The following is a 12,029-nucleotide window of genomic DNA, read 5'->3' as shown; positions in this document are numbered from 1 at the left end:
GAGAGAGAGCTGCTGTCAGAGGAGCAGTAATGTAATTTCTAATACAAGCAGATGCTGCTTCGTTTGCTGTGTAAACACAAAACACACGCTTACATAACAGCGTCATTAGACTAGAGAGTGAGAGTGTGTGTTCATGTGTGTGTGTGTGTGTGTTTGAGAGAGAGACCGTCATTAAAAGTGACAGCAGTTGTGTTTAAAAGCCGGGCGTCCATGTGACAGGAGGACATCGATGTCAAACACTCAGAACAACAGCAGCAGCATCAGTGAAGTACAGAGCATCTGTGCTCCGTCATTGACAGAAAACATCGTTATCATCATGTGAACTATCAGGAACTAGCAGGAAGAGGAGGAGTGGACTAAACCATTAAGAGCAGGCAGGGGTGTCAAACTCAAAAAAGTGACCACAAGAAAAAGTCAAACTTTTTTGAGGGGGAAAAACACCTCAGCTGTTCAGTAAAAGTGGAGCTTTTTGGATCATAATAACATTTGTGACGATTATTTCATAGAATTGCAAAATAAAAGTTCTTATTAACATATATAAGTTGCATACTAGCCCTGTATTAGTAATCATTAAGCACGTATTAACACCTCATTCTGTCTATTACGACATTAAGTAAGATTTTTCCAACATAAGGTGTTTGAAACGTGCTTAATATTTACGAATAAAGGGCTAGTACGAAACTTAAAAACCAAGTTTGAGACCTCAGATTAACAGCATGACTACGCCGACGCTTTAACACCTCAGATTTAGTAGATTTTCCTTTTTTGTCATCCTTATTCTTCTGTGTTTTTACTTTTTTGAGTGTTTTTATGAATCCCACGATAAGCCAGTGCGTCTTTTCTCGTCTTAAAAGTTAAAATATTAATGAAAAACATTAGGGAATGACAGTCAAAAGAGATTATATGCCTCTCCTTCCAGATTCCCCGGCTTGTTTTTCTCATTAACCGTTGGTGACGGTCCAAACTAAGCTGGGGAGGCAGCAGATTAATGCTGTGAACTCTCACTGGCTTCACCATCATCTGCTCCACTGCCAAATCAAAAAAGCTTAAGACTTTTATTTTTAATGCCAAACAAACAAAAAAAAGAAAAAGAAAACGGTGGCTTTTAAAAAAAGTCAGAAACATGGCGATGTGTTCGTCACCACCAAGTTTGACTCTGATTAAGAAGAAGAAAAAGATCTCAGATTCCAGGCTGAGAGGACAATAAATTAAGAGACACAGTATAATCAGACTAAGGCCATAGTCTGACTAAGACAAGCGACTGGACAACTTGCAGAGTAAACATACAGAGAAAATGGATTTATAGATCGTTTATTTCTGACTCTGTATCTTTCTATAAGCTTGTGAACCAGTTTCCTGTTGACCTTTACGTGACAGAAAAACAAAGTCAACGGCTCGACGGACGGTGAGAGTATGACTCTTAGTCCGATTAAGCATATGCATGGAGGAGTAATCGGGACTATGAACAGCATTATCCAGGTATGTTAGTCCGACTAATACATTTTACATGACATTAAGAAAACCAAATTACTGTCTTAGTCCGACTAAGACTAGTTCGATTTTAGTCGGACTAACATGTTAACATGACATTAAGAAAACCAAATTAACGTCTTGGTCAGACTGACTTGTTCGATTTTAGTCGGACTAAGGCGTTTACATGACATTAAGAAAACCAAATTACGTTCTTAGTCCGACTAAGACTAGTTCGATTCTAGTTGAACTGTGTTTACATGACATTAAGAAAACCGAATAACTGTCTTAGTCCGACTAAGACTAGTTAGATTTTAGTCAGACTAACGCGTTTACATGACATTAAGAAAACCAAATTAATGTCTTAGTCCGACTAAGACTAGTTCGATTTTAGTCGGACTAACGCGTTTACATGACATTAAGAAAACCAAATTAATGTCTTAGTCCGACTAAGACTAGTACGATTTTAGTCGGACTAACATGTTTACATGACGAAAACCAAATTACTGTCTTAGTCCGACTACGACTAGTTCGTTTTTTGTCGGACTAACATGTTTACATGACATTAAGAAAACCGAATAATTTTTCCCAAAATCTGGTAATCATTTAAAAATAAAAGTAGCATTTCCACGCTCCCTAAACAACAAGAAACTAAAGAAACACTCGTCCTCAGCCCAAACGTGAACTTTAGAGTCACACTGCTGCTCGACACAAACCACAGTTCAGCTCAGTTTTGCTGCTGCTGCTTATTCAAAACATCAGAGCAGCTGCAGACGACAGAAGGATCAGAGCAATGACGTTAAATAAAACATAAAAATGAACGTTTGTTACCAATTGGTATTAAAAACCTCTTGAAAAAGGGTAATAAATTGCAATATATTGATATTTTTAATGTCTCAGTCAAATCAGTCAGAATGGTGAAGCCCTGTGACATGAAAAGGTATTTTCCCTTGTTTACATGATCCACATGTTTACATGAGCAACATCGGCATCACTTCAGACCTGAAACATGTCACTATCAACGCTCAGTAAATGTTAAATTCACTATTTCGGCTCCTGAAGAGGAACATGCGACAGCTGCTGTCATAACGTCAATCAATTTAGTCAATCAGAGACAAATAAAAACACTATTATATATTGGAAACACTCCAAACTGGTGTTAAACTACGACAAAAAGCAAAAAAGTACGCATCTAAAATACATACAACTCACTCTTTGTGCTTTGTTTAAATCCTATTCTGACACAGAAATATTTTACACATAGTTTCAGCTGCCGAAAACCATCACAAAGTTCAATGGCAGGCCTTGAAATTTAAACTTTAACGGGTTTGGCCAAACCAGTTTATCGAGTTGTGGAAACAAACAGCAGCAAATTAAAGCGTCGATTACTCATTCATTCATTCACTCACCTCCTTTTCCACCGTTAGTCATCCACTGAATCATCACAGGTCCATTTATCTATTCTCTGCTAAAGTTCTCACGTACTTTTCATTCCTCTCCTTTATCTGCTCAGCTTCTTTCTGTGTGTGTGTGTGTGTGTGTGTGTGTGTGTGTGTGTGTGTGTGTGTGTGTGTGTGTGTGTGTGTGTGTGTGTGTGTGGCAGGCAGGAGGCCACACCCAACACCATGTTGATCAGATTAGAGGGCGGCTCGTCTGCCATAACCCTAGACCTCCGCTCTCTTTGCTCTCCTCTCATTCCCTCCCTCCTCCTCCTCCTCCTCCTTCTCCTCCCTCCTTCATCTTAACTCCGCCTGCCAACAGCAAACCTCGTTCCTCTCCTCCCGTTTTAATACGAAGCGTCTTTTTTTACATTTCCACTCAAACAAAGACGGAAGGTCTCGCTCACCCGGACTTGTGTCTGCTCCTCATCATGGACGCCGCCGGCTCCCTCTTGCCGCCCTGGTCGAACATGGGGTCGACGAACTTGAAGACGTGGGCGGAGCCGAACTGGAGGGTGGAGCCCGGCCGCAGCACCGTGGTCTCGGCGATGCGCTGGCCGTCCACGAAGGTGTCGGCGTCGGGGCCGTGCGGCGTCACCGTCACCATGCCCTCGCTGTGCATCAGGTTACAGTGGTGGGGGAGGATCCCCGGACCTAGCAGCTGCACACACAACGGCGACGACACAACGACGACAACGTCAACAATTAGAGTTTTTTACAAATAAACGAACATTTAGTATAACGTTAACGCTGCCGTCAGTGAAATCACGTGAGTTTAAACGCGTTAAAGCTGACTGACTGAGAGGGAGTTTGTGGGTATACACCAGCAGAGCAGGGGCGGGTGGGGAAAAGATGCATTCTTCTGAGACTTCAAGATGGAGGAAGATTTGCCTTGTGGCGAAAGTCGAAAAAGTAGAAGTGGTGGAAGTGGAAGTAGTAGATGAAGTAGAAGTAGTAGATGAAGTAGTAGAAGTAGTAGATGAAGTAGAAGAATAAAAGTGGTAGAGGTAGAAGTAGAAGATGAAGATGAAGTAGAAATAGTAGAAGTAGTAGATGAAGTAGAATTAGTAGATGAAGTAGAAGTAGTGAAGAAGGAGTAGAAGTAGTAGATGAAGTAGAAGTAGTAGATGAAGTAGAAGTGGTAGAAGAAGCAGTAGAAGTAGTAGATGAAGTAGAAGTAGTAGATCAAGTAGACGTAGTAGATGAAGTAGAATTAGTAGAAGTAGTAAATGAAGTAGAAGTAGTAGAAGTCGTAGATGAAGTAAAAGTAGTAGAATTACTAGATGAAGTAGAAGTAGTAGAAGAAGCAGTAGAAGTGGTAGAAGAAGCAGTAGATGAAGTAGAAGTAGTAGATCAAGTAGAAGAAGTAGATGAAGTAGAATTAGTAGAAGTAGTAAATGAAGTAGAATTAGTAGAAGTAGTAGATGAAGTAGAAGTAGTAGATGAAGTAGAAGTAGTAGATGAAGTAAAAGTAGTAGAAGTAGTAAATGAAGTAGAAGTAGTAGAAGAAGCAGTAGAAGTAGTAGATGAAGTAGAAATGGTAGAAGAAGCAGTAGAAGTAGTAGATGAAGTAGAATTAGAAGTGGTAGAAGAAGTAGTAGAAGAAGTAGTAGTAGATGAAGTAGAATTAGTAGAAGTAGTAGATGAAGTAGAAATAGTAGATGAAGTAGAGGAAGTAGAATACGTAAAAGTAGAAGAAGTAGTAGATGTAGTAGAATAAAACAGTAGTTGTAGAAGTAGGAGAAGTAATAGTAATAGTAAAAGTAGAAGCAGTTCCAGTAGATTACACTGAGAGGTGCAAAGGTTAACTGTCAAATGACGAGTTAAATAAAATCATCTCAGACATGGTTTACGCAAATATATAGATCTGAATTAACACTGACATTTAAATAGTGTGTGTGTGTGTGTGTGTGTGTGCGTGTGTGCTCTCTCTCTCACCTGTATGGCTCCATCATCAGTGCAGTCAGAGCCGACCTCAGTGATGCTGTACTGAAGACGGTAAAGCTTTGGTTTGTCACGCGAGTCGGAGCCGTCTGCACAAACATAGACGCTCGCATTCAGAGGAGGAGCGACGACATCAACAACAACATCAACAACAACAACAACAAACTAATCAAAGTGGTCCACGTTCACCCTCTCACAGCATGTGAACATTCAAAGAGTCGATAATAAACGGTGTTGTTCCTCTGCCACGGTCACTGCTCATGCAGCGGTTATTGATTATTAGTCAATAAATAAATAAATAAATAAAGTTTAGTCAAAGCAAAGCAGCAAATGAGTTCACTGAAGAAAATGTCGTCTTCACTTCACCCACCGACCTTTTAAAAGACGCTCTGAGGTTTGTTTTACTTTAACATTTAATGAGCGAGAAAAACCTCAAAACAGCTTTTAAAAAACATCAATCAATCGATCAATCAATCAGCTGATGTCACGAGGCTGACGGGAAAACTCCGCCTACAACCGAGAAATAAACACATGCGGTGACGTCATGGAGTCGTTTTAACCTGAAACTGTCTTTAGGGGTCGTGAAAAATTAATTTGCAGCACATTTTTAAATGTTTTTTATCTAAGATGTATGACTTTGTGTTTTGAATAAAAATGAGAAAATTCAGGTTTATCTAGCTCAAAATAATATTAGGCGTTGTGATATACATATATATATATATATATATATTATACAGCCAGTATCAGTTTTAATTATTATTTATTATTTTATTTGTTATATGGAAGCAAAAAAAAACTAAAAATGTTCACTAAAAAACACAAATATTGTATGAATTGTATATTTTTCACTGTTTACAGTTTTTGAACATTTCTTTTTCATGATTTGCATATTTATGGTTGTGTGTATAAATATCTGGAGCCCTTAAAGATACATTTCCTTGTCTATTTTTGTTACTATTTATCCGTCTCTTGTTCTTCCTACGTGTACAGATTGAATAAAACGGCAAATAAATGTCGAATCTTTACCATTTAATTAATTTTGTGCCAGTTATTTCTGGCAAAGTGAGCAAAAACACTGAAAATATTCATGTTGAAGAAGCCAAAACTTGTATTAATTATTAAAATAACACTGAAAATCTTCATATTGAAGAAGCCAAAACTTGTATTAATTATTAAAATAACACTGAAAATATTCATATTGAAGAAGCCAAAACTTGTATTAATTATTAAAATAACACTGAAATCATTAGACTTAAGTATAAATTGTTCAGATGTGGACTTGTTATTTAAATATTGATCATTTAAAAAAATCAAACAAAAACATCGTACGATGTCCGAACATCTCCCATCAGCCATTGCAACAGACACAGAGAAGATCGTGGAGCGGATGCTTTACCTTCGTGGTGCCGATAAGCGTAGTAGGCATAGTGATTCCCTCGCCCTATAGTCAGGCAGATACAGGCACAGGCAGGAGGAGCAGAGGAGGAGAGGAGGAGCAGAGGAGGAGGAGGAGGAGGACACATGCACGAGGCCACACACACACACACACACACACACACACCATGCCGTAAAGAAAGTGGGAAAGAAAACAGACAAAAAGCAGAGGGTAAAAAATGCAGCAAGGAGGGAAAAAATGCAGCATCACCTTGTTAACCCATTAAAATGCATGAAACAAACACACATTCTCTCTCACACACACACACACTCTCTCTCTCTCTCTCTCTCAATTTTAAATTTGGCATAATTTGACAAATGCATCATACTTTTTTTACGACAGTTAAATCTTTAAAGTGTCAAATAATTCCAAAAGAAAGTAGGAAAACCCACTTTATTCATGATAATAAATTCAACAACTAAAAAACACTATAATTTCTGTATAAAGTAAAACTATGTTCAAGTCATATGGTAAAAATATACTGGTTAATGCTGTCGGCTAATTAAAAGAAAACAAATGATGAATTATAGTCTTCTATCATGTCTTTTTACACCAAGTAATAGTGGCAATCTGAAATAAAAGGAATAATTTGACATTTAAAGATAATTGTCGTCTAATATTTTGTCAGCGAAAGCTTTAAAATGTCAATTAATGACAAAAACACCCTAAAAAAGTAGACTCACGTGTCTTTAATTATGTTAAATGAATAGGGTTTGTTTAACTGCAAATAGTGGGAATCAAACCCTAATAATCTGAAATATAATTGTCTTCTAATGATCTGACAGCTAAAACTTTAACATGTCAATCAATGACAAAATAAACCCAAAATTCATGATGACAATGAATGAAAAACTATATTGTCTATTAATTAGCATTAGTATATGAGTAAGTACATATATATAAACAATAATCTGAGTCAAACAAACACTCACTCTGTCCACTCATAAAAAGCCACCACATTAATATTTCATCATGTTATTTCCCGTCACAGTGTTAGTCCTAATTGTTCCCACTTGTGTGAGTGAGAGGTTAATGACAGTTAATGAACAGCAGGGGGCGACAGCCAGATTATTAAGGAAAACAAATAAAAGGAATCATCAGGAGCAAGGAGATTATGAGCTGTTATTGGATTAAAGCAGGGACTCAGCAGGTCAGGGCTCAAGCTTCATGTATACAGTATATATACTGAGATATTTATTACAACTTACCTGTTAATGTTCTCCTTTATTTATTTACATTTAATTAGTAATAACACCCATTTTTTTACCTCTGCTAAGGAGGTTATATTTGTGCATGTGTACGTCTGTAGGTTTGTTTGAGCGCAAGATTAAAGAAAGACTACAGGAAGGATTATTCATGTAATTTAACACAGAAGTCAAAATAAAAGCTCTGTTGTGTTGTTATATAAGTTAAAAAGTTGAGTTAAAATCCCTTTATCATTGTCTATTTTTAAATATGTCCTCATATCATGAATGAAATAACCCACAATTAAAACAACCTTTTCTTTAGATTAATATATATTAATATCCAACGACTTCCTGCATATAAAATTGCATTAAGACCTTTATTTTATGAAAAACTGCATCTACTTCCCGTAATTAAGTAAATTCTAACTGGAAAAACAACCTAATCTTCTCCTTCATGTTCTTTTATTCATTTATCTGTGATAAATATTAATATTTAATATGACATGTAACAATCATTTTAATCTATAAATATAACTGGGCAATAAAAAACAATCCCAAAAATGAATGAAATAAAGGTGTGTATTTTATTTCAGAATATAATCCAACACTGCTGTGACTTTTTATAAACTAAAAGTAAATAAACCACAGAAACAGCTGTGAACGATCATGTGATTCACTCACTTCAGACAGGAGTCAACACCTGCTGGTCACTCCCTGTAACTACACCTGCTGTTTCTTACTGCTGCTAATTTAACTATTTAAACTTCCTCTACAGGAGCCGTGTTTGTGTGTGTGTGGGCGTGCGTGTGTGTGTTCTTATACTTGCAGCTTACTGAGGACCAGTGAGGGTTTTTAACCAACGAAGTGAGGTCATTTTTACATTTTTAACAAAATTTTGTTTTCATTTTGGTCGACATAGTATTGTATGACGGTTTTGTAAAATTTTGGACCAAAAATTATAATAATAAGAAAAAAAAAACAGAAAAAGTTTTCCAGCCCATTTTGCTCTGGGGCTCCACCTGCAGACATTTTATGGTACTGCGACCAGTAGTTCTTTGTAGATGTCATTCATGAAGTAATTTGTAATTGTGTTGATTTATAAAGTGGAAATGCTGGTGTGTGTGTGTGTGTGTTGTGTACCTGGACTCAGCTCCACCAGGTAAGGCAGTTTCTCGGGGGGCAGTGAGCTGCTGCTGCCCTCCCTCCCCCTCATCAGACCTTTCTCTTCCCCCTTTCGTCCCTTCCTGCTCTGGTAGTCTGGAGGTCTCTTCTTCAGCTGGAACACCAGCGCTCCTGACCGGACAGAAACGGGAAAAAATTACATTTTAAATGTCACTTTTATCACCTGAACCAGTCATTCCTGAGGAGTTGCAGACACAGAGAAGATGTGGGTGGGTATATAACATATATATATATATCATATCAGTAAAAGAAGCACTAAATTAGCTTAATTAGCCGATTTGACAGTTTGACATCAACTTTCAAGCCAAAAAAGAGAAAGTGAAGAGCTGAAATGACTGTAAAGCAGCAGGAGGGGGCAGTAGAGACCAAAAAGTAAGAGATACAGCTGACAATAAGACACACACATGTACAGTGTGTGTGTGTGTGTGTGTGTGTGTGTGTTACCTCTGTCTGCAGGCCAGTCCCTGAAGATCTGCAGTGGACACTCGGCGTCGTCCAGAATCGCCTCCTTCCCCGACTTATCGTCCTGCTGCAGAGTGAAGAGGAGACACAAAGACAACCGGGTCAGACATCTGAGGAACGCTGTCCAAGAATGGACCTCGTCAGGACCAGTAGTCCTCATGGAGACCAAAAACTGGTCCTAAAGAGGCAGGAACCTCATTTCTGAGGAACTGGAAGGTTTGAACTGCGGTTAAAGTTGAAGGTACATGGTTATGGTCTTTAAAAGGACATATAAACAAACCTGCATGTGCTTGTACTAGAACCAAAATAACTTAAAATAAACTAGAGGAGTTTTGAGAAACCTTGAATGCATTTTAAAAACATGGTTTCAGGGTTATTTTAAGTATTTGGATGAGATATTTTAGGGTGATGATGGTTAAGGTTTGTGTAAAGAGCCATTACATCACGTCTATGAGTGTCCTCAACAAGAATGCTGTAAAAGTGTGTGTTCTTGTATTTGTAGCTTTGTGAGGACCAAAAAAAAAAACATATAAACCATAGGGAGTGAGGACATTCTGGGTGGTCTTCACTGGTTTTAAAGGGGCTTTTTACCTGGTTTTAGGGTGTCCTCACTGTGAATGGAGCGCAAACGTGTGTGTGCATGCGTACATACTTGTATGTATGTCTTCATGAGGACACATTGAAGGCTTTACAGGACTTAAGTTTTAGGGTTAGAGAGTTAAGATGGTTTGTGGTCGTGCTCAAGGGTTGGGTTAAGGAATGTATTGTGTCTATGGCGTGTCCTCGCTGAGATATAAAAACAAGTGTGTGTGTGTGCGTGTGTGTAGGCAGCAGTGTTATTCCATATGAGTGAGCACAGCATGAGTCCATGAGAGAGAATAGATACGGTTGATAGAGACTGTGAGGGCAGACAAGTTCACAATAATAAACACACACAAACACACACACAGATTCTTGTACTTGCTGCATACTGAGGACCGGGTAAAAGTGCTGACAAAGTGAGGACCAGCCTTTCCACTTTATAAATCAACACAATAACAAATATCTACTTCATGAATGACATCGATAAAGAACTACTGGGTGCAGTACCATAAAAAGTCTACAGGTGGAGCTCCAGAGCAAAAAGTGTGTGAATCCACCAGGGCTGGAAAAACGGGTTTTGGTACCAAATTGAGGACCTCTGTTAAGTATAGCATGTTTACAACCTAAGGAGGTGATTTCAATGATAACATAGTAAGGACCGGGCCAAAAATGTCCTCACTTGGTGAAAATGACCTCGCTTTGTTGGTCAAAAACCCTCGCTGGTCCTCAGTGTGCCGCAATTACAAGAACACACACAGACGCACAGACACAGACTCAGACATGGAGCATCTGCTGCTGCTGCAGCTCCATCTGAAACCAGTTGAAGTGCATTCCTAGCAGAAGATATTTTTTTTATATGAGCCAAAGTAACATCGTGTCAATCCACCAGTCTGGTCAAGTGTGTGTGTGTGTGTAAGAGTGCGTGTTTAACGGTGTGTGTGTGACCTTGTGTGTCCTCCCTGAAGGATGATGGAGGTGTTTATTGATGAGATGGAGGATAGAGGTCGTGTTTAGTGGACGACTGGGAGGTGACGAAGGCGCAGAGCGGTGGAGGAAGAGATGGAATTTTTAAATATATATATTAAACGATGAAGAAGAAGAAGAAGATGGGATTAAAGGAAGCCTCTCAGACGGCGTGATGTCATAGTAAAACAGAGAAAAGTGAGTAAAGAAGATGGATAGAAGGAGGTGAAGGAGCAGCTCCTGCCGGTGATGGTTTACCCGGGCGATGCAGTACTCTCGCGGGTTCTCCTTCTCCAGGCCGTACTTCTCCAGCGCCTCCACCACGGCAAAGCCGGCCGTGTCCCTCGTCGACAGCAGGATGGTCTTGTACGGGATGTTGGGCTTCAGGCTGTCGGCGTAGATCCTCAGAGTTCCTCCTGCGGGACGACAACATAAAGAGGCGTTTAACAGAGCAGTGGTTCACAAACACCGGGTGGAGACCCTCAAATGGGTCACGGGAGATGTTTTTCTTGGATCCCCAAACAAAATTAGTAGAATTTTCCCAACTGTTTTAGTAAACATTTATGTATATATATCTTTTGCATGAAATAGATACATAAAATACATTTTTGGATGTAAATTAGTCTCTAAATTATGCACAAATTTGCTCTCGTCAAGGTTAATACTTAAGAAAACACTTCCACAGAAGCACAAATCCATAAATTACCGATTTGAAAACATTTGACCACCTTAATATCACATAAAATCCTCTGGACGACGAGATACACAACGTGAAAATCATCAAATTAACATTGTTTGCATCAAGGAAAAAGTTTATCAACAGCAAAAGTGACGTTTTAGGCCCTTTAAAGTTGTAATTTTTGTAGAAGTTTGCAGATCTTTTCGCTCACTTCTTGTTGTTAAATTAAGGATATTTGTGTTAGAAACAATGAAATCGACTATAAATATGTTAAAATACAGCTTTTACACAAACAAAAAGGCTTAAAATGAAACATGTTATTACATTACTTTGATTTTTAAATAGAACTTTGTTGATTCCATCCATATGCTTATTTTATTTAGTCATATATTTGGTGTATTTACTCAACCCCACAGCCTTTGAAGTCATCGCAAACACTATCACGATATGACGATATCCAAAAATCTCAATATCAGCCCTAACTGAACGCCATCTTCCTTTTTACAAGTCTATAAAACGAGTGAATGAAAACAGAGAGAGTGGAGTTATTGCTCATAAAGCTGTAATGAAGCACATTTTCCTGCAGAGGCTCGGTGTGACCGTGACGCGTCCACGACAAATGATGGCCTTACTTAAAGCCACAGGAGAGGCCTTTACAGAGCCGTGACATAAAGAGCGATCTTTAA

General features: G+C 38.6%; 1 protein-coding gene across 1 annotated transcript in view; it reads right to left on the bottom strand.

Annotated features, from left to right (window-relative positions):
• afdna (afadin, adherens junction formation factor a) overlaps positions 1 to 12,029 on the bottom strand; it is a 103,293-nt gene that overhangs the window by 53,742 nt on the left and 37,522 nt on the right. The window contains exons 6-10 of the mRNA XM_083898932.1: positions 10,923 to 11,080; positions 9,102 to 9,186; positions 8,616 to 8,768; positions 4,848 to 4,942; positions 3,317 to 3,570 (exon numbers count right to left, since the gene is read on the bottom strand). Coding sequence (XP_083755058.1) covers positions 3,317 to 3,570; positions 4,848 to 4,942; positions 8,616 to 8,768; positions 9,102 to 9,186; positions 10,923 to 11,080 — 745 coding nt within the window. The remainder of the gene's footprint in view (positions 1 to 3,316; positions 3,571 to 4,847; positions 4,943 to 8,615; positions 8,769 to 9,101; positions 9,187 to 10,922; positions 11,081 to 12,029) is intronic.

Source organism: Microchirus variegatus (assembly GCF_963457635.1).
Source record: "Microchirus variegatus genome assembly, chromosome: 12".
Classification (NCBI taxonomy): Eukaryota; Metazoa; Chordata; class Actinopteri; order Pleuronectiformes; family Soleidae; genus Microchirus; species Microchirus variegatus.
This window is presented reverse-complemented; position numbering and strand designations above follow the sequence as displayed.